The 23802-nt window shown below is 39.9% G+C and overlaps 1 protein-coding gene across 1 annotated transcript in view; it reads right to left on the minus strand.

Annotated features, from left to right (window-relative positions):
• The window catches only part of CFP (complement factor properdin), a 63167-nt gene that overhangs the window by 14199 nt on the left and 25166 nt on the right, over nt 1–23802 (minus strand). Inside the window, exons 5-7 of the mRNA XM_053695347.1 lie at nt 22077–22274; nt 19830–20003; nt 962–1156 (exon numbers count right to left, since the gene is read on the minus strand). Of these exons, the coding sequence (XP_053551322.1) occupies nt 962–1156; nt 19830–20003; nt 22077–22274 (567 nt within the window). The remainder of the gene's footprint in view (nt 1–961; nt 1157–19829; nt 20004–22076; nt 22275–23802) is intronic.

Genomic DNA, 23802 nt, shown 5'->3' on the forward strand with positions numbered 1-23802 from the left:
TTAATCAGGAAATTGTTGTTCCTTCTCTATGTCCTAATCCTTCTTCACATAAGGAATGTTTGTTGCACAACCTGGATGTTGTGCGTGCCCTAAAATTCTACCTACAGATGACTAAGGATTTTCGTCAGTCTTCTGCCCTGTTTGTTTGTTTCTCTGGAAGGCATAAAGGTCAGAAAGCTACTGCTACTTCTCTTTCTCTCTGGTTGAGAAGTATGATCCGTTTTGCTTATGAGACTGCTAATCAGCAGCCTCCTGAGAGAATAACAGCTCATTCCACTAGGGCTGTTTCATCTTCTTGGGCTTTCAAAAATGAAGCTTCTGTGGATAAGATTTGCAAGGCTGCAACTTGGTCCACTATGCATACTTTTTCGAAATTTTCCAAATTTGATATTTTTTCCTCGGTTGAGGCTTCTTTTGCGAGAAAGGTTCTTCAAGCGGTGGTGCCTTCTGTTTAGGTCTGCCTGTCTTGTTCTCCCCCACTAGTCATCTGTGTCCTCTAGCTTGGGAATTGGTTCCCTCTAATAATTGATGACGTTGTGGACTCTCCATATCTTAGGAAAGAAAACAAAATTTATGCTTACCTGATACATTTCTTTCTTTCCGGATATGGAGAGTCCACGACTCCACCCTTAAATTTAAGACAGTTATTTTTTACTAAACCTCAGGCACCTTTACACCTTTGTGTTATTCCTTTTTTCCCATTTTCCTTCGGTTGAATGACTTGGGGATTGTGGGTAGGGGAGTGACACTTAACAGCTTTGCTGTGGTGCTCTTTGCCTCCTCCTGCTGGTCAGGAGTGATATTCCCTCTAGTAATTGATGACGTTGTGGACTTTTGTTTTTTGCTAGTCAGCTCAGGGTGTAACATTTGTCTACTGTAGTAAAAAAAACAACAACATTTGGTATTACATTAATAATGCTAAATTAATAATGGTAACAAACAAAAATCATAAATGGCATACTTGGAAAGCACTTTTCTCTATTGTAGCAGTGACGCATCTCTCTACGATCCCCTTCACACCACTTGCCGTTGTTTCTCTCCCCTTCACACACACGCCTCCTCTGCTGGGTACCAACTATTTTTTTGCATGCAATCTTATCCTCTCCCAGTCGTGTGCAGGGTGCCCACTCCTCCCATTCCGACCAGGCACCATCAACTGCAAAGAAAAAAAAAGAGACATAGAAAGCACAGATTATTTTCAAATCAGCGCAAAGAGGAATACTTAAGAGTATATCAGCCATTACATACTGGATTATAAAAGATCTACACAGTGGCGATTCTATGGTGGAGCAAACCCCACTCTGTACATTAGAAGCACAATTATTAGCTATTGTGCTGGTATGACTATCTACCTTAATATTTTTATTTGCAGTCTTTAAAGTGATTGTAAAGTTTAATGAATAAGTGCACGGTTTTCAAAAATACTCTTAAAAACAGGGGCACTTTTAGTCATTAAACTTTACAATGAAGCTTCTTTTTAAAAATACTTACATTTGCTTTATAGAAAGCAGACCGGCGATCCTCTGCTCCTGTTGTAGTTAGCAGATCAATTACGTATCGGCTTTCTCCACAAGCTGGACCCCAAAGGGGGCACGCAACAATTAGAGGATGCCGGATTCATCATTGATCAGCTAACTACAACAGGAGCTGTGGGCGGAGGATCGCCAGTCTGCTTTCCGTAAAGCAAAGGTAAGTATTTTTAAAAAAAAGCTACATGGTAAAGTTTAAAGGGACAGTACACTGTAAAATTGTTTTTATATTAATTTATTTTCAATGACTTGTTATACTAGCTGCAGAGTATAAAATGTATGAGACATTGCATTTTCGGGTTTATTTGTGTATATGAAGTAGCTGGTTTTGTGCTTTTAAACCACAGCCTATTACAATGGGTTGAGCTTCAGGTAATATCAGATCTCATTATGTTATCACTTTGTGTACACACACTTCCTTCCTTATCTTATATTTGTCTGGAAACTAAAGCTCAATACATAGAGAGAAAAATGGAAAATTATCATTTATCATGCACCCCACTGGGAGTGTAATTTCTTCTGCTGGCTGTGTTTACTTAGGCTATTCAATAGCTGAGTCTCCAGTAGCAAAACTTTCAGTATAGGTTGGGATACCACAAGCTAAATCAGCTATTTCAAAGGCCAAAATAGGGGTAAAGGAGCTACTTATAAACAATTTAATACACTCCAGCAGGTAAAATGGATCATTGGGAACAATTTAAATCAGAGAAAATATTTAGGTGAACTGTCCCTTTAATGAATGAAAGTGCCCCTGTTTTTAAGAGTATTTTTAAACTTATTCAATAAACTTTACATTCAGTTTAAGGTTATAGAGTGCCATGCAGCAGACAGGCAGGTGTCCAGGCAGACGCTGCTTCCTGCGAGTGCTGTTGTGAAGATGCATCTAGGTTGGGAAAACAAGATTATATGCATGGGCACTGTATTTGTTAGATCAGGGATGGCACCCTGTACTAGTTTTTGGGACCCCTGTAAAAAAGCAGAACTAAGAAAGTATACCATCGTTTTTACTGCCCCAAGAAAAATACATTAAAGGGACAGTCTACTTGAAAATTGTTATTGTTTAAAAAGTTAGATAACGCCTTTACTACCCATTCTCCAGCCTTGTACAACCAACATTGTTATATTAATCTACTTTATAACTTCTAAACCTCTAAATCTCTGCCTGATTCTAAGCCCCAGCAGGCCATCTCTTATCTCAGTGCATTTTATTATTTTTTCACAGCCAGACAATGCCAGCTTATGTTTGTCATATAGACAACATTGTGCTCACTCCTGTGGAGTTATGCAGAAACCAGCACTAATTGGCTAAAATGCAAGTTTGTAAAGAAAACAACAGAGATAAGGGGCAGTCTGCAGAGACTTAGATACAAGGTAATCACAGAGGTAAAAAGTGTATTAATATAACAGTGTTGGTTGTGCAAAACTGGGGAATGGGTAATAAAGGGATTATCTATCTTTTTAAAGAATAACATATTCAAGACTCTCCCTTAAGACTTCAGAAATATTGATCTGCAGCTGCCATGGATTAAGAAGTTGGTCATCACTGTGTTAGTAGTTTAAAGGGACATGAAACCCAACATTTTTCTTTCCTGATTTTAAACAACTTTTTTTCCATTTTACTTCTATTTAATTTGCTTCCTTCTCTTGTTATCCTTTGCTTAAAGGTTTATCTAGGAAAGCGCAGGGGCAGCAAATTTAGTCAGCAACCAGAAGAACATTGCTACACATTCAACAAAGCATACCAAGGGAACAAAGAAAAATGAATAATAGGAGTAAATTATAAAGTTGCTTAAAATTGCCTGCTCTGTCTGAATCATGAAAGAAAAAATGTGGGTTTCATATCCCTTTAACCACTATCGTTTGCTCGATCCAGAATTTGTTTAGAACTGCCCCTGATTTTCCATACAAAATAAATGTTTTAACAGCATTTAAATACTGCCAATTTTTGTTGTTTTGCAATCTAGAGAAATGTTATCTCCTTTGCTGTGACCAGCTATGGATAGATACACATAAGCTCCGCACTGTCTGTGATGTTGCAGAGTTAGGGTTCTAAATCCTGCAAGATGCTCTTTTTCACAAAATGTTCAGATGTAAATTACGCAAAAATAAGTACAATTGTAGTACAACCCCAATTTCAGAAAGAGTTGGGATAGTATGGAAAATGCAAAAAAACAAATAAAAAGAGTCATTTGAAAATTCAATTCACCCTGTACTATACTGAAATCACATTTCTTGATGTGTTATTTTGTGAATTTAATGTATTTTTAAAAATTTACACTCATTTCAAATCTGATGACTGCAACACGTTCCAAAAATGTTGGGACAGAGGCAATTTAGGACTAATAGCGATGTGAGTTGAAATAAGAAGGTGATGTGAAACAGATGAGGCAATCATGTAATCATAGTATATAAGGAGCCTCCAAAAAAGGCCTAGTTCTTCAAGAGCAAGGATGGGTCGAGGCTCACCAATCTGCCAACAGATGCGTCAGCAAATAATCCAACACTTTGAGAACAACATTCCCCAAAGACAAATCGGTAGCATTTTGAGCATTTCACCTTCTACAGTGCATAATATAATTAAAAGATTCAGATCTTTTAATTATATTCAGATCTCGGTGCATAAAGGGCAAGGCCGAAAACCACTTCTGAATGCGTGTGATCTCCGATCCCTCAGACATCACTATCTCAAAAACCGTCATGAGTATGTAATGGGTATCCTGACATGGGCTCGGAAATACTTTGGTAAACCTTTGTCAGTCAACACCATTCGCTGCTGCATCCACAGATGCAAGTTACATCAACACTGTCCAAAAGCACAGCCAACTGCTCTAGACTCAGTCTCATCTGAGATGGAAAGTAGCACAGTGGAATCGTGTTTTGTTGTCCGACGAGTCAACATTTCAAATAGTTTTTGGAAAAAACAGCCGTTGTGTTCTCCATGCCAAAGAGGAAAAGGATCATCCAAGCGTCAGGTCCAAAAGTCAGCGTCTGTCATGGTATGGGAGTGTGTCAGTGCTCATGGCATAGGTAATTTAGATATCTGTTAGGGCATCATTAAGAAAGATATGTACACATTTCAGAGCAACATATGCTGCCATCCAGAGTCCAGACGTCTTCTTTTCCAGGGACATCCCTCCATTTTCCAGCAGTACAATGCCAAACCCCATTCTGCCCGGATTACAAGAGCATGGTTGCGTAAAGTAGAGAGTGCGGGCGCTAACATGGCCTGCCTGCAGTCCTTACCTGTCTCCGATTGAGAATGTGTGGCACATTATGAAGTGCAATATAAGGTAAACTAAGGCGCTGTACAGTTGCGCAGCTGAAGACATGCATAATGGATGAATTGGGGAAAATTCTGCTGGCTAAACTTAACCAACTGGTGTCTTCAGTGCCCAAACCCGTAATAAGTGTTATTAAAAGAAAAAGTGATGTTACACAGTGGTAAACAGTCGACTGTCCCAACTTTTTTGGAGTGTGTTGCAGTCATCAGATTTGAAATGAGTTTATATTTTAAAAAATACATTACATTCACAAAGTAAAACATCAAATAATGTTTCTCCTGTTAAGTGTAGTCAGTCCACGGGTCATCCATTACTTATGGAATATATCTCTTCCTAACAGGAAACTGCAAGAGAATTACCCAGCAGAGCTGCTATATAGCTCCTCCCCTCACCTATCATACTCAGTCATTCTCTTGCAGCCTAACTAAAAAGGAAGCTGTGAGAGATCTGTGGTGTTTTTTAACTTAGTTTATTTCTACAATCAAAAGTTTGTTATTTTTAAATGGCACCGGAGTGTGCTGTTTATTCTCAGGCAGCATTAGAAGAAGAATCTGCCTGGGTTTTTTTTCTATGGTCTTAGCAGACGTAACTAAGATCCACTGGCTGTTTCTCATCTGAGGAGTGAGGTAACTTCAGAGAAGGGGAATAGCATGCAGGGCTCCCCTGCAACAAATGAGGTATGTGCAGTAATCTATTTTCTGAGGAATGGAATTGACTGAGAAAATACTGCTGATACCATTGTAAAGTAAGTTCAGCCTTAAATGCAGTGATAGCGACTGGTATCAGGCTGATGTGTGTGTGTGTGTACACTGAATGTATTTTTCTAAGGAATGGAATTGACTCTGAAAATACTGTTAATACTGAAATAATGTATGAGCCTTAACTGCAGTAAAAACGACTGGTAGCAGGCTTATTAATAATAATACATAACTTTCAAATGTATGTTTAAAACGTTTACTGGCTTGTTAATCGTTTTTGTGAGGTACTTGGTGATAAAACTTATTAGGGCATGATTTTTACCACATGGCCATTTTTGTTTTCTGCATAGAAACAGTTTCTGAGTTTCCCCACTGTTGTAATATGAGTGGGAGGGGCCTATTTTAGCGCTTTTTTGCGCAGTAAAAATTCAGTCACAATCTGTCTACTTCATCCTCCATGATCCAGATCGTCTCTAGAGAGCTCAGGGGTCTTCAAAATCCATTTTGAGGGAGGTAATCAGGCACAGCAGTCCTGTGACAGTGTATTTGACTGTGAGAAAAAACGTTAATTATATAATTGTTATCCGTTTTTTGGGTACTAAGGGGTTAATCATCCATTTGCTGGTGGGTGCAATCCTTTGCTAACTTAATACATTTACTGTGAAAATTTGGTTGCTATAACTATTTTGGTCATTGTTATTTCAACTGTGTCAGTTTTTCTGTGCTTCTTAAAGGCACCGTAACATTTTTTATATTGCTTGTAAATTAATTTTGAAAAGTATTTCCAAGTTTGCTAGTCTCATTGCTAGTTTGTTTAAACATGTCTGACTCAGATGAATCTCTTTGTTCACTATGTTTAAAGGCCAATGTGGAGCCCAATAGAAATTTGTGTACTAATTGCATTGATGCTACTTTAAATAAAAGTCAATCTTTACATGTAAAGAAATTATCACCAGATGACGAGGGGGAAGTTATGCCGACTAACTCTCCTCACGTGTCAGTACCTTCGCCTCCCGCTCAGGAGGTGCGTGATTTTGTGGCGCCAAGTACATCAGGGAGGCCCTTACAAATCACTTTGCAAGACATGGCTACTGTTATGACAGAAGTATTATCTAAGTTGCCAGAATTAAGAGGCAAGCGCGATAGCTCTGGGTTAAGGATAGAGCGCGCGGATGAGATGAGAGCCATGTCAGATACTGCGTCACAGTTTGCAGAACGTGAGGACGGAGAGCTTCATTCTGTGGGTGACGGATCTGATCCAGGGAGACTGGATTCAGAGATTTCCAATTTTAAATTTAAGCTAGAGAACCTCCGCACATTGCTAGGGGAGGTATTAGCGGCTCTGAATGATTGTAACACGGTTGCAATTCCAGAGAAATTATGTAGGTTGGATAGATACTGACGTATTTCCTATACCAAAAAGGCTTACAGAGATTATTAGCAAGGAGTGGGATAGACCGGGTGTGCCTTTTACCCCTCCTCACATATTTAGGAAAATGTTTCCTATTGACGCCACCACACGAGACTTATGGCAGACGGTCCCTAAGGTGGAGGGAGCAGTTTCTACTTTAGCTAAGCGTACCACTATCCCGGTGGAGGATGGTTGTGCCTTTTCAGATCCAATGGATAAAAAATTAGAGGGTTACCTTAAGAAAATGTTTGTTCAACAAGGTTTTATTTTACAGCCCCTCGCATGCATTGCGCCTGTCACTGCTGCGGCAGCATTCTGGTTTGAGTCTCTGGAAGAGGCCATTCGCTCAGCTCCATTGGATTAAATAATCAACAAGCTTAAGACACTTAAGCTAGCTAACGCATTTGTTTCTGATGCCGTTGTGCATTTAACCAAACTTACGGCTAAGAACTCCGGATTCGCCATCCAAGCGCGCAGAGCGCTATGGCTTAAATCCTGGTCAGCTGACGTGACTTCTAAATCTAAATTGCTTAATATTCCTTTCAAAGGGCAGACCTTATTCGGGCCCGGCTTGAAAGAAATTATTGCTGACATTACGGGAGGTAAGGGCCATGCTCTACCTCAGGACAGGGCCACATCAAAGGCCAAACAGTCTAATTTTCGTGCCTTTCGTAACTTCAAGGCAGGAGCAGCATCAACTTCCTCCGCTCCAAAACAGGAAGGAGCTGTTGCTCGTTACAGACAGGGCTGGAAAGTTAACCAGTCCTGGAACAGGGGCAAGCAGGCCAAGAAACCTGCTGCTGCCCCCAAAACAGCATGAAGAGAGGGCCCCCTATCCGGAAACTGATCTAGTGGGGGGCAGACTTTCTCTCTTCGCCCAGGCTTGGGCAAGAGATGTCCAGGATCCCTGGGCGTTGGAGATCATATCTCAGGGATATCTCCTGGACTTCAAAACTTCTCCTCCACGGGGGAGATTTCATCTTTCAAGGTTATCAGCAAACCAAATAAAGAAAGAGGCGTTTCTACGGTGTGTACAAGACCTCTTACTAATGGGGGTAATCCACCCAGTTCCTCGGACGGAACACGGGCAGGGATTCTATTCAAACCTATTTGTGGTTCCCAAGAAAGAGGGAACCTTCAGGCCAATCTTGGACTTAAAAATCCTAAACAAATTTCTAAGAGTTCCATCATTCAAAATGGAAACTATTCGAACCATCCTTCCCATGATCCAAGAGGGTCAGTACATGACCACAGTGGATCTAAAGGATGCCTACCTTCACATACCGATTCACAAGGATCATTACCGGTATCTGAGATTTGCCTTCCTAGACAGGCATTACCAGTTTGTAGCTCTTCCCTTCGGATTAGCTACGGCTCCAAGAATCTTTACAAAAATTCTAGGATCACTTCTGGCGGTACTAAGACCGCGAGGCATAGCGGTGACTCCGTACCTAGACGACATTCTGATACAAGCGTGAAGTTTTCAAACTGCCAAGTCTCATACAGAGATAGTTCTGGCATTTCTGAGGTCGCATGGGTGGAAGGTGAACGTGGAAAAGAGTTCTCTATTACCACTTACAAGAGTTCCCTTTCTAGGGACTCTTATAGATTCTGTAGAGATGAAAATTTACCTGACAGAGGCCAGGTTATTAAAACTTCTAAATGCTTGCCGTGTCCTTCACTCCACTCCACACCCGTCAGTAGCTCAGTGCATTGAAGTAATCGGCTTAATGGTAGCGGCAATGGACATAGTACCATTTGCGCGCCTGCATCTCAGACCGCTGCAATTGTGCATGCTAAGTCAGTGGAACGGGGATTACTCAGATTTGTCCCCCCTACTAAATCTGGATCAAGAGACCAGAGATTCTCTTCTATGGTGGCTTTCTCGGCCACATCTGTCCAAGGGGATGACCTTTCGCAGGCCAGATTGGACGATTGTAACAACAGACGCCAGCCTTCTAGGCTGGGGAGCAGTCTGGAATTCCCTGAAAGCTCAGGGATTATGGACTCAGGAGGAGAAACTCCTCCCAATAAATATTCTGGAGTTAAGAGCAATATTCAATGCTCTCCTAGCTTGGCCTCAGTTAGCAACTCTGAGGTTCATCAGATTTCAGTCGGACAACATCACGACTGTGGCTTACATCAACCATCAAGGGGGAACCAGAAGTTCCCTAGCGATGTTGGAAGTCTCAAAGATAATTCGCTGGGCAGAGTCTCACTCTTGCCACCTGTCAGCGATCTACAACCCAGGTGTGGAGAACTGGGAGGCGGATTTTCTAAGTCGCCAGACTTTTCATCCGGGGGAGTGGGAGCTTCATCCGGAGGTCTTTGCTCAACTGATTCGTCGTTGGGGCAAACCAGATCTGGATCTCATGGCGTCTCGTCAGAACGCCAAGCTTCCTTGTTACGGATCCAGGTCCAGGGACCCGGGAGCGGTGCTGATAGATGCTCTGACAGCCCCTTGTGTCTTCAACATGGCTTATGTGTTTCCACCATTCCCGATGCTTCCTTGTTTGATTGCCAAGATCAAACAGGAGAGAGCTTCGGTGATTCTGATAGCGCCTGCGTGGCCACGCAGGACCTGGTATGCAGACCTAGTGGACATGTCGTCCTGTCCACCGTGGTCTCTGCCTCTGAGACAGGACCTTCTAATTCAGGGTCCTTTCAAACATCCAAATCTAATTTCTCTGAGGCTGACTGCATGGAGATTGAACGCTTGATTCTATCAAAGCGTGGCTTCTCGGTGTCGGTTATTGATACCTTAATACAGGCTAGGAAGCCTGTTACCAGAAAAATTTACCATAAGATATGGCGTAAATATTTACATTGGTGCGAATCCAAGAGTTACTCATGGAGTAAGGTTAGGATTCCTAGGATATTGTCCTTTCTACAAGAGGGTTTAGAAAAGGGCTTATCTACTAGTTCGTTAAAGGGACAGATTTCTGCTCTGTCTATTCTTCTACACAAACGTCTGGCTGAAGTTCCAGACGTTCAGGCTTTCTGTCAGGCTTTAACTAGGATTAAGCCTGTGTTTAAGTCTGTTGCTCTGCCGTGGAGCTTAAACTTAGTTCTTAATGTTCATCAAGGCGTTCCATTTGAACCCCTTCATTCCATTGATATCAAGCTGTTATCTTGGAAAGTTCTGTTTTTGATGGCTATTTCCTCGGCTCGAAGAGTCTCTGAGTTATCTGCCTTACATTGTGATTCTCCTTATCTGATTTTTCATTCAGACAAGGTAGTCCTGCGTACTAAACCTGGGTTCTTACCTAAGGTAGTTACTAACAGGAATATCAATCAAGAGATTGTTGTTCCATCTCTGTGTCCTAACCCTTCTTCAAAGAAGGAACGACTTTTGCATAATCTGGACGTAGTCCGTGCCCTGAATTCTATTTGCAGGCAACTAAGGATTTTCGACAAACTTCTTCCCTGTTTGTCGTTTACTCTGGACAGAGGAGAGGTCAAAAGGCTTCGGCTACCTATCTCTCTTTTTGGCTTCGTAGCATAATACGCTTAGCCTATGAGACTGCTGGACAGCAGCCTCCTGAAAGGATTACAGCTCATTCTACTAGAGCTGTGGCTTCCACCTGGGTCTTTAAAAATGAGGCCTCTGTTGAACAGATTTGCAAGGCTGCGACTTGGTCTTCGCTTCACACTTTTTCAAAATTTTACAAATTTGACACTTTTGCTTCGTCGGAGGCTATTTTTGGGAGAAAGGTACTTCAGGCAGTGGTTCCTTCTGTTTAATGTTCCTGCCTTGTCCCTCCCTTCATCCGTGTACTTTAGCTTTGGTATTGGTATTCCATAAGTAATGGATGACCCGTGGACTGACTACACTTAACAGGAGAAAACATAATTTATGCTTACCTGATAAATTCCTTTCTCCTGTTGTGTAGTCAGTCCACGGCCCGCCCTGTTTTTTACGGCAGGTCTAAATTTTAATTAAACTCCAGTCACCACTGTACCCTATGGTTCCTCCTTTCTCGTCTGCTTTGGTCGAATGACTGAGTATGATAGGTGAGGGGAGGAGCTATATAGCAGCTCTGCTGGGTAATTCTCTTGCAGTTTCCTGTTAGGAAGAGATATATTCCATAAGTAATGGATGACCCGTGGACTGACTACACTACAGGAGAAAGGAATTTATCAGGTAAGCATAAATTATGTTTTTAAAGGGACACTCAATCAAAATTAAACTTGCATTATTCAGATAGAGCATGCCATTTTAAAAAACTTTCCAATTTACTTCCATTAACTAAATGTGCACAGTCTTTTTATATTTAAACTTTTTGAGTCACCAGCTCCTACTGAGCATGTGCAAGAATAAACATGTATGCATTTGTGAATGGCTGATGGCTGTCACATGGTACGTGTATGCATATGTGATTGGCTGATGGCTGTCACATGGTACAGGGGGAGTGGAAAAAGACATAACTTTTAAAATTGTCAGAAAAAAAATCTACTACTCATTTGAAGTTGAGACTAAGTGCTATTCCATTATCTTGTTATCTTGCATTTGTTGATTATGCTAATCTAATGTGTTGACTGGTCCTTTTATAATGCGTTTTCAATATAGTACAGTGTGAACTGAATTTTTTTTAAATTACTCTTTGTTTTGTTTTTTGCATTTTCCATATTGTCCCAACTTTTTCGTAATTGGGGTTGTATCACTTACTACTCATGTCTGAGCATTTTACAGAGTTTTAAATGTGAGTTTACTGTGCTTATTTTTTAATTACGCATTAAAAACAGCATGTTAGATTTTTTTAAAATAATAATAATAATTTTTTTAATGAAAACAATGCTATGAAGGTTTACAAAGGCTAAAGCAATATAGGGGGTGTTACATTTCAGTGCCTGTGATTTTAAAATGCCTTTAAAACCCCAGTAATTTATTTGAGTATTCAGATAGAGCCCACAATTAAAAAAAAACAAAAACAAAAAAACAACAAGTTTCCTATTTATTATTAAATTTACTCATGGTATTACTTCAGATGCGTGCACATTACTGAGCCTCATTACATACTTTTCATCAAAGGATATCAAGAGAACAACGTACATTTGATAATAGCAATACATTGTGTGATTTTTTTTTAAGCCACATTGCTTAGGAATTGCCCTCTGCATCTATTGTTGACTGTGCTTGGGAACTACAACTATAAGCATGCTGTGCAGCCAGGGCAGAGTTGCAATCACACGGCTAGATTACGAGTTTTGCGTTATGAACGGCTCGGTACTAACTTGAAACTTGTCACCGCTCACCTCCCTATAGTGCTGCTATTACAGGTTTTCATAAACCTGGCGTTAGCAGGCAATATTTTTAAGTGTTGAGCAAAATTGAGCTCCATACTGCACTCCAATACCAGCGCTGCTTTGAGCTGGTTTTACGTACTTGTGCACGATTTCCCCATAGACATCAATGGGGAGAGCCGGCTGGAAAAAAAAAGCCTAACACCTGCAATCAAGGAGCGTAAAGCTCCGTAACGCAGCCCCATTGATTCCTATGGGGAAAGAAAATTTATGTTTACACCTAACACCCTAACATAAACCCTGAGTCTAAACACCCCTAATCTGCTGCCCCCGACATTGCCAACACCTACATTATACTTATTAACCCCTAATCTGCTGCCCCCAACATCGCCGCCCCCTACATTATACTTATTAACCCCTAATCTGCCGCCCCCAACGTCGCCGACACCTACATACAGTTATTAACCCCTAAACTGCCGTCCCCAATGTCGCAGCCACCTACATACAGTTATAAACCCCTAAACTGCCGCCCCCAATGTTGCCGCTACCTACATTACAGTTATTAACCCCTAATCTGCCGCCCCCAACATCGCAGCCATCTACCTACACGTATTAACCCCTAATCTTCCACCCCCAACGTCGCCGCCACTATACTAAAGTTATAAACCCCTAAACCTAACCCTAAGTGTAACCCTAACACCCCCTAACTTTAATGTAATTAAAATAAATTTAAATAAAAATTACTATCATTAACTAAATAATTCCTTAAAACTAAATACTTACCTGTAAAATAAACCCTAAGCTAGCTACAATATAACTAATAGTTATATTTATTTCACAGCTAAGTTTGTATTTATTTTAACTAGGTAGACTAGTTAGTAAATAGTTATTAACTATTTACTAGCTACCTAGCTAAAATAAATACAAATTTACCTGTAAAATAAAACCTAACCTGTCTTACACTAACACCTAACCTTACACTACAATTAAATAAATTACATACAATTAACTATTAAAATTAAAAAAAACCCCCACTAAATTACACAAAATAAAAAAGAAATTATCAAATATTTAAACTAATTACACCTAATCTAATAGTCCTATGAAAATAAAAAAGCCCCCCCAAAATAAAAAAACCCTAGCCTAAACTAAACTGCCAACAGCCCTTAAAAGGGCATTTTGTGGGGCATTGCCCCAAAGAAATCAGCTCTTTTGCAATGCCCATCCAAATACCCTTTTTCAGGGCAATGGGGAGCTTAGGTTTTTTTAGATAGGTTTTTATTTGGGGGGTTGGTTGTGTGGGTGGTGGGTTTTACTGTTGGGGGGTATTTGTATTTTTATTTATAGGTAAAAGAGCTGATTTCTTTGGGGCAATGCCCCGCAAAAGGCCCTTTTAAGGACTATTGGCAGTTTAGTTTAGGCTAGGGTTTGTTTTTTTTATTTTGGGGGGGCTTTTTTATTTTCATAGGGCTATTAGATTAGGTTTAATTAGTTTAAATATTTGATCATTTCTTTTTTATTTTGTGTAATTTAGTGTTGTTTTTTTTTTTTTTGTAATTTTAGTTAATTGTATTTAATTAATGTAATTTATTTAATTGTAGTGTAAGGTTAGGTGTTAGTGTAACTTAGGTTAGGTTTTATTTTACAAGTAAATTTGTATTTATTTTTACTAGGTAGCTAGTAAATCGTTAATAACTATTTACTAACTAGTCTACCTAGTTAAAATAAATACAAACTTAGCTGTGAAATAAAAATAAAACCTAAGATAGCTACAATGTAACTATTAGTAATATTTTAGCTAGCTTAGGTTTTATTTTATAGGTAAGTATTTAGTTTTAAATAGGAATTATTTAGTTAATGATAGTAATTTTTATTTAGATTTATTTTAATTATATTAAAGTTAGGGGGTGTTAGGGTAAGGGTTAGACTTAGGGTTAGGTTTAGGGGTTTATAACTTTAGTATAGTGGTGGCGATTTTGAGGGCAGCAGATTAGGGGTTAATAACAGTAATGTAGGTTGCGGCGATGTTAGGTACAGCAAATTAGGGGTTAATAATATTTAACTAGTGTTTGCGATGCGGGAGTGCGGCGGTTTAGGGGTTAATATGTTTATTATAGTGGCGGCGATGTCCGGAGCGGCAGATTAGGAGTTAATAATTTTATTTTAGTATTTGCGATGTGGGAGGGCCTCGGTTTAGGGGTTAATAGGTAGTTTATGGGTGTTAATGTACTTTGTAACACTTTAGATATGAGTTTTATGTTACAGCTTTGTAGCGTAAAACTCATAACTACTGACTTTCAGTTTACGTTACGGATCTTGTAGTTATAGGCTGTACCGCTCACTTTTTGGCCGGACAGGCAAACTCGTAATACCGGTGCTATGGAAGTCCCATTGAAAAAGGACTTTTTGAAAGCTGCGGTAGTTACGTTGTGTTACAGCCAAAAAAATGTGCGGTACAGATATACCTTCAAAACTCGTAATACCAGCGGTAGTGAAAAAGAGCCATAACGCTGCTTTTTCACTCATAACGCAAAACTCGTAATCTAGCCGGCAGTTAATTGTTTCCAGCTCCCGTAGTAAATAGTGCTGCACACACATGCAGGACTGGGAAGAAGGAGATGACAGCGGTCACATTCTGTAGGCCAAAGTCATTACACATTGGGGGGTAGTTATCAACGCGTCTAATTTACCTGCCTTCGCCGGTTCAATACGCCTGCCTAAACTCGCCTACCATCACCGCCGCGGACCTGCAAGAATTCGCCTAAGTTATCAAAAAAGCTGTCAAAAAGCCGCGCACCAAGTACGGGGCGATGAGCAGCGGATTGTGATAGTTATCACTCATCCGATCTCGCTGCTCTTCGGCTTTTTTACAGCTTTCTTGCTAGCCTGTCACTAAGCACCCACACTAAACTATACTGTTCTACCCCCTATACCGGAGCCCCCCGCAACTAAATAAAGTTACTAACCCCTAAACCGCCACTCCTAGACCCCGCCGCAACTATAATAAATGTATTAACCCCTAAACCGCCGCTCCCGGACACCGCCGCAACCTACATTATACCTACTAACCCCTATCCTGCCCCCCCTATACCGCCGCCCTCTATAATAAAGTTATTAACCCCTATCCTGCTGATCCCGGACCCCGCCACAACTAAATAGTTTAACCCCTAAACCGCCGCTCCCGGACCCCGCCGCAACCTATCTTAAACTTATTAACCCTAATCTGCCCCCCCTACACCGTCGCCACCTATAATAAATTTATTAACCCCTATCCTGCCCCCCCTACACTGCCGCAACTCTAATAAATTTATTAACCCCTATCCTGCCCTCCCTATACCGCCGCAACCTATAATAAATTTATTAACCCCTAAACCTAAGTCTAACACTAAACCTAACACCCCCCTAACTTAAATATTAATTAAATAAATCTAAATAATATTTATATTATTAACTAAATGAATCCTATTTAAAACTAAATACTTACCTTTAAAATAAACCCTAATATAGCTACAATATAAATAATAATTTTATTGTAGCTATCTTAGGATTTATTTTTATTTTACAGGCATCTTTCAATTTATTTTAACTATGTACAATAGCTATTAAATAGTTATTAACTATTTAATAGCTACCTAGCTAAAATAAAGAGAAATTTACCTGTAAAATAAATCCTAACCTAAGTTACAATTACACCTAACACTACACTATACTTTAATAAATTATTCCTATTTAAACTAAATACTTACCTGTAAAATAAACCCTAAGATAGTAATTAATAATTACATTGTAGCTATTTTAGGATTTATATTTATTTTACAGGTAACTTTGTATTTATTTTAGCTAGTTAGAATAGTTATTAAATAGTTATTAACTATTTAATAACTACCTAGCTAGAAGAAATACAAAATTACCTGTAAAATAAATCCTAACCTAAGTAACAATTAAACCTAACACTACACTATCATGAAATAAATTAAATAAATTAGCTAAAAATAAATACAATTAAATACAATTACATAAACTAACTAAAGTACAAAAAATAAAAAAGCTAAGTTACAAAAAATAAAAAAAAATAAGTTACAAACATTTCAAAAATATTACAACAATTTTAAGATAATTACACCTAATCTAAGCCCCCTAATAAAATAACAAAGCCCCCCAAAATAAGAAAATGCCCTACCCTATTCTAAATTTAAAAAGTTCAAAGCTCTTTTACCTTACCAGCCCTTAAAAGGGCCTTTTGCGGGGCATGCCCCAAAGAAAACAGCTCTTTTGCCTGTAAAAGAAAATACAACCCCCCCAACGTTAAAACCCACCACCCACATACCCCTAATCTAACCCAAACCCCCCTTAAATAAACCTAACACTACCCCCCTGAAGATCATCCTACCTTGAGTCGTCTTCACTCAGCCGAGCCACCGATGGAACTGAAGAGGAGATCCGGAGCGGCAGAAGTGATCCTCCAAGGGGCGCTGAAGAAGTCTTCCATCCGATGAAGTGATCCTCCAAGCGGCGCTGAAGAAGTCTTCCATCCGGGCGATGTCATCTTCCAAGCGGCGCTGAAGAAGTCTTCCATCCGGGCGATGTCATCTTCCAAGCGGGGTCTTCTTTCTTCAGGATCCATCTTCATCCCGCCGACGCGGAACATCCTTCTTCCCCGACGGACTAACGACGAATGAAGGCTCCTTTAAGGGACGTCATCCAAGATGGCGTCCCTTCAATTCGATTAGCTGATAGGATTCTATCAGCCAATCGGAATTAAGGTAGGAAAACTCTGATTGGCTGATTGAATCAGCCAATCAGATTGAGCTTGCATTCTATTGGCTGATCGGAACAGCCAATAGAATGCGAGCTCAATCTGATTGGCTGATTCAATCAGCCAATCAGATTTTTCCTACCTTAATTCCGATTGGCTGATAGAATCCTATCAGCCAATCGGAATTGAAGGGACGCCATCTTGGATGACGTCCCTTAAAGGAGCCTTCATTCGTCGTTAGTCCGTTGGGGAAGAAGGATGTTCCGCGTCGGCGGGATGAAGATGGATCCTGAAGAAAGAAGATTGAAGACCCCGCTTGGAAGATGACATCGCCCGGATGGAAGACTTCTTCAGCGCCGCTTGGAAGATGACATCGCCCGGATGGAAGACTTCTTCAGCGCCGCCTGGAGGATCACTTCATCGGATGGAAGACTTCTTCAGCGCCCCTTGGAGGATCACTTCTGCCGCTCCGGATCTCCTCTTCAGTTCCATCGGTGGCTCGGCTGAGTGAAGACGACTCAAGGTAGGATGATCTTCAGGGGGGTAGTGTTAGTTTATTTAAGGGGGGTTTGGGTTAGATTAGGGGTATGTGGGTGGTGGGTTTTAACGTTGGGGGGGGGGTTGTATTTTTCTTTTACAGGCAAAAGAGCTGTTTTCTTTGGGGCATGCCCCGCAAAAGGCCCTTTTAAGGGCTGGTAAGGTAAAAGAGCTTTGAACTTTTTAAATTTAGAATAGGGTAGGCCTTTTTTTTATTTTGGGGGGCTTTGTTATTTTATTAGGGGACTTAGATTAGGTGTAATTAGCTTAAAATTGTTGTAATATTTTTTAAATGTTTGTAACTTATTTTTTTTATTTTTTGTAACAGCTTTTTTATTTTTTGTACTTTAGTTAGTTTATGTAATTGTATTTATTTGTAGCTAATTTGTTTAATTTATTTAATGATAGTGTAGTGTTAGGTTTAATTGTAACTTAGGTTAGGATTTATTTTACAGGTAATTTTGTATTTCTTTTAGCTAGGTAGTTATTAAATAGTTAATAACTATTTAATAACTATTCTAACTAGCTAAAATAAATACAAAGTTACCTGTAAAATAAATATAAATCCTAAAATAGCTACAATGTAATTATTAATTACATTGTAGCTATCTTAGGGTTTATTTTACAGGAAAGTATTTAGTTTAAATAGGAATAATTTATTAAAGTATAGTGTAGTGTTAGGTGTAATTGTAACTTAGGTTAGGATTTATTTTACAGGTAAATTTCTCTTTTTTTTAGCTAGGTAAGCTATTAAATAGTTAATAACTATTTAATAGCTATTGTACCTAGTTAAAATAAATTGAAAGATGCCTGTAAAATAAAAATAAATCCTAAGATAGCTTCAATATAATTATTATTTATATTGTAGCTATATTAGGGTTTATTTTAAAGGTAAGTATTTAGTTTTAAATAGGATTCATTTAGTTAACAATATAAATATTATTTAGATTTATTTAATTAATATTTAAGTTAGGGGGGTGTTAGGTTTAGTGTTAGACTTAGGTTTAGGGGTTAATAAATTTATTATAGGTTGCGGCGGTATAGGGAGGGCAGGATAGGGGTTAATAAATTTATTAGATTTGCGGCGGTGTAGGGGGGGCAGGATAGGGGTTAATAATTTTATTACAGTGGCGGCGGTGTGGGGGGGCAGGATGGGGGTTAATAAATTTATTATAGGTGGCGACGGTGTAGGGGGGGCAGATTAGGGGTTAATAAGTTTAAGATAGGTTGCGGCGGGGTCCGGGAGCGGCGGTTTAGGGGTTAAACTATTTATTTAGTTGCGGCGGGGTCCGGGATCGGCAGGATAGGGGTTAATAACTGTATTATAGAGTGCGGCGGTATAGGGGGGGCAGGATAGTGGTTAGTAGGTATAATGTAGGTTGCGGCGGGGTCCGGGAGCGGCGGTTTTAGGGGGTTAATACATTTATTATAGTTGCGGCGGGGTCTAGGAGCGGCGGTTTAGGGGTTAGTAACTTTATTTAGTTGCGGGGGGCTCCGGGGGCGCCGGTATAGGGGGTAAACACTTTATTTAGTTGCAGCGGTGTAGTGGGGACAGATTAGGGGTGTTTAGACTCGGGGTACATGTTAGGGTGTTAGGTGCAGACATCTCCCATAGGAATCAATGGGATATCTGACAGCAGCGAACATGAACTTTCGCTATGGTCAGACTCCCATTGATTCCTATGGGATCCGCAGCCTCCAGGGCGGCGGTTTGAAAACCAGGTACGCTGGGCAGGAAAAGTGCCGAGCGTACCTGCTAGTTTCTTGATAACTAGCAAAAGTAGTCAGATTGGCGGAACATCTGGAGTGACGTAAGAATCGATCTGTGTCGGACTGAGTCCGGCGGATCGAAGCTTACGTCACAAAATTGTACTTTTGCCGGTCTCTAGCCTTTGATAACAAAGGCGAATCAGCCTCGCCACAAATACGCTGCGGAATTCCAGCGTATTTGAGGTTGACGGCTTGATAACTACCCCCCTAAGTTATCTGCTATCTGCTCCACGGTCTGTGGCAAGAGTGAGCTCAGAACACATCCCCCTAAGATTCTCATGCAGCCATTTGCTATGAAATCTTGTGAGATTTCAGTGAAATCTCATGAGATCACAGTAAAGCAAAGTGTGACCTCAGCAGTGATGAAGCTAATTGGCTTTTTTTTTTTTAACATGCAGCTGACAGTGGCTAAAGGATAACGGTTCACAGAGCACCTACTATTGTGAGCTGAAAATTTTTTGAGGTAAAATATCTTCCTTTTTTTACACAGTGATCTTCAGGTGATATTTTCTTGACAGCTTTTTACCGTTATGCTGCATCACTTTCAAGTGATTTATTATATGGGTATTAGGTCCCTTTAAGTGCTGGCTTTCAAGTACTTACTTGGACATGGAACCTTTGTATTGCAAGTAGATTTTCTGCTGGGGGGTCCGACACAAAATCTCCCCCCGTGTTTAGGGGCTGGATTGTTACACACTCTGTTTTCTCTAACTACACCAACACCACAAGTGACCGTGCACCCTGGCTCTTTCACCCACGGACCCCATTCTCCATTCACTGTAAAAATAAGACAAAACACTCTGTTATTGTGCATTAAAGTGACCGAAATTTACTAAAATTGTATATCCTGCATATTAAAGAGCACTATTTAAACTTAAAATATCTTTGTTTTTTTGCATTTCTAAATATGTAGTTCAACTAAAATGTAGCACAATCCTGTGCTGGGTAAAACTGTCGAATGCTTTACCCATTGCGGGAGCATGCTACATTTAGTTGAACAGTGTTATTGGACGTGCTGAGATTAAAGGGGCATGAAACCAAGTATTTTTCTTTCATGATTTAGATAGAGATTACAATTTTAAATAACATTCCAATTTACTTCTATTATCAAATTTGCTTCATTCTTTAGGTATCCTTTGTTGAAGAAATAGCAATGCACATAGGTGAGCCAATAACATAAGGCATCTATGTGCAGCCACCAATCAGCAGCTGCCGAGCCTATTTAAATATTCAACAAGGGATATTATGAGAATGTAGCAAATTAGATAATAGGAGTAAATTGTAATTGGAATATATATATGTGTGTGTGTTTGTGTGTTTTGAAATAATTTAAAACTGTTATATTTGCAGGGTTTTATTTCAGAACACTTCATGGATTTTGTAATCTGCTTTCTCAGTCAAAATGCTAATAAGCTGTATGGATCAAGTCAATTCTTGTGTAGCATGTAGCAGGGTCAATGAAGCTATAACATAATTATGTAGTGTATACCAGAACTTCCCTTGGGAGAGAAGAAAAAGACAAATTTCAGAGGAAGAGGTTATTTTTCTGGTTTAAATTCTACTTACTGAATTAAAAAAAGATTTTATGGCCTTAAAGTCACAGTAAACAACTTGTAATTTCACACTCTTGCTTAAATGTACAGTAAAGTCAAAATAAAAATTTCATGATTTGGACAGGGCATACAATTTTAAACATCTTTACAGGTAACTTCTATTATGTAATTTGTCACAGCTGGAGTTAAAGTTAACGTGTGGTGGTCGGGTTTAAGGTGAGCCATGGATAGGTGTTATAAGGTATTCGATAAAAAAAAACAAAAAAACGTTAAAGTAATTTCGAACAATTGATACAATTGGGAAACTGGGTGTATAACTCCAAAAATAGAGAAATTAATAGCATTGTAATGGTAGCTATAGGGTATGGTAGTTACATTGCTTTAGCATGGCACTATAGAAAATATAGGTCACTACCTTGATTATGCTGGCACTACTATAATGTCCTAAGCAACTATAGCAGACAGAGTATGATAGCTCTTGAGTCGTTCTGTGCCATTTCAGTTGGTGCACAGTTGTCCTTTAGGTCTCCCAACTGTCCCTATTTGAGAGGGACAGTCCCTGATTCTGAGCTCTGTCCCAATGCCCCTCTGAGACAGCCATATGTCAATATTTGCAGAATTTCCCTTATTCCCACCCAAAAACACTCAGCCACTCCCATAAACCACCCAGCCACACCCACTGAGTGCACAGACACACCCGCCATCTGGCCCACTAACCACCCACTATCCCACCCTCTCCCAACATGGCTCCTCCCACAAAACAGTGACCGGCCCCATCAATCTACTGAGTCCCTGATACCCAGCAACAAACTTTGGGAGGTATAGACTGGGACCCTCCTAACCGGTAATCAAATACAGTATGGGAGAGAAAAAATATTGGGTCTTAGGTATGTTTTTTTTTCCCTTTTATTTTAAATTAACCTTTTAATCTTTTATTTGACAATTTAGATAAAGCGTACACTTTTAAACACATTTTTAATTTACTTCCTATAATCAGATTTACTTCACTCTTTTGTAATTCTTTGTTGAAGGCACAGTAATTGCTAGCTGAACACATCAGATGAGCCAATGGCAACAGGCATATAAGTTCAGCCGTTAATCAGCAGTTAGCTCCCAGTAGTGCATTGCTGCGTCCCTCAGCCTAACCTAGGTATGGTTTTCAACAAAGGATAGCAAGTGAACTAAGTAATTTTGATAATAGAAGTCAACTGGAAAGATGTTTAATATTGCATGATGTACCTGAATCATGGGTTTATGTCCCTTCAACATATACACAAGAAGGACATTATAGACTCACCTGGGCAGAAGGGCAGACTGGTACAGTCTCTTACTTCCACTGGCTCTCCAACGCAGTTATTTCCTGGTGGGAATTTGGAAGGAAGTGGATTGTTGCACAGACGTTGCCGGGTTTGGACTGGTAAGACTGGAGAACCTTCAGTGGCACAATGGGATGTGCATTGTCCCCATGAACCCCAGCTTCCCCACGCGCCATGTGCTGGGAATAAAGTATTAATGTCAAATGGTTATCTAGAAACTCGTTCTCTCTCATAATGCAGTAAATGATCTTCTTGTCTTGCTTAAATGCCTAATTCCTGTAAGATTTGTATTATTAAATCCTTCAGCCAAATGGAGGTAGATCTACATAGCCCATTGTACCACATAATGTAGATCTATGTCCATAATGCTGGAAGCCCACACAATCTCGGTGGTCAAGTGATACCTGAGACTTACTGTTTGTGGGCGTCCAGCATCTTTCTTCATACGGTAATGGAGCATGATCGGTGCTCTGTCATCATATGAAGCTAGATTGCTAGATCGTTATAGACAGTGACACTGTCAGTGTCAATGTCTGTAATGATCTCCGTTGGTGTTGGTGGGAGGTGTGGAAGAAAAAGGTGGGAAGCTGGTGGGCAGCTCAATGGCGGAGGGAGGGGGAGGAAGTGGCAGGACCATACACTACGGAAACAAAGTTTGGATGGGAGAGGTAGGGATGGGACGCTACACTACAGAAAATGGCAAATTTAGAGTAGGAGGCCCTACAAAATTTACTGGGACGGGGAAGGTGGGGAGGATGAGGAAGGACCACTGTGCTACAGCAAAAAAATATAAGATAAATAACATTTAAAAAGTAATCTAAACTGGGTACTGGCAGTACCTAAGATGGCTGTTACTACTGGGAGGGGGAGGGTTAGAGAGCTGCTTGGGAGGGATCAGGGAGGTGGGAGGGTTGAGGAGGAATCCCTACACTGCAGAAAAAAATAAGCCTTAAAAAAATATTAATCAAAAGCCAACCCTACACCTCCAATCAAAAACGATGCAAAACCTGCCCCATACATCCTAAAAATCACCACCCAGCGAAGAACAGGAATACAAAATTCAGGGCTGTTTTACTTGCTGTTCAGCAAATGTGGTGAACCTCATTACATGTAACAAATGCAAACATGGGACACTACATTGGAGAAAAGGGACAACAACTCAGGAAAATAATAAACTTCTACAGCTTCACAATCACCAACAAAATAACGGATACACCAGAAGGGAAACATTTCAATGGACCACATTACAATGTCCAGGATTTTAAAAAAACAGTACTGAAAGGGAACTTCAGATCCCAAAGGGAAAGGATTTGGGAATACAAATTTATAAGCCCTTTTGACTCTTTCAATGCAGGATGGAACCTGACCCATGGCTTAATGAACTCTTATATGGACATGGTAAATCTAATTCTTTTCATATTAAAACAATCAACAACAAAAAATATAGATAACGCCTTTACTAATCATTCCCCAGCTTTGCACAACCAACATTGTTATATTAATATATTCTTTATAACATTTAAACCTCTAAATTTCTGTCTGTCTAAGCCACTAGAGACAGCCTCTTATGACATGCTTTTTCATTTGCTTTTCACAACAGTAGACTGCTAGTTCATGTGAGCCATATAGATAACATTGTGCTCTCTCCCGTGGAGTTGTGGCTGACATTGCACTAATTGGCTAAAAATGCAAGTCAATAGATAATAA

The sequence above is a fragment of the Bombina bombina genome, chromosome 12 (genome assembly GCF_027579735.1).
Source record: "Bombina bombina isolate aBomBom1 chromosome 12, aBomBom1.pri, whole genome shotgun sequence".
NCBI classification, from domain to species: Eukaryota; Metazoa; Chordata; class Amphibia; order Anura; family Bombinatoridae; genus Bombina; species Bombina bombina.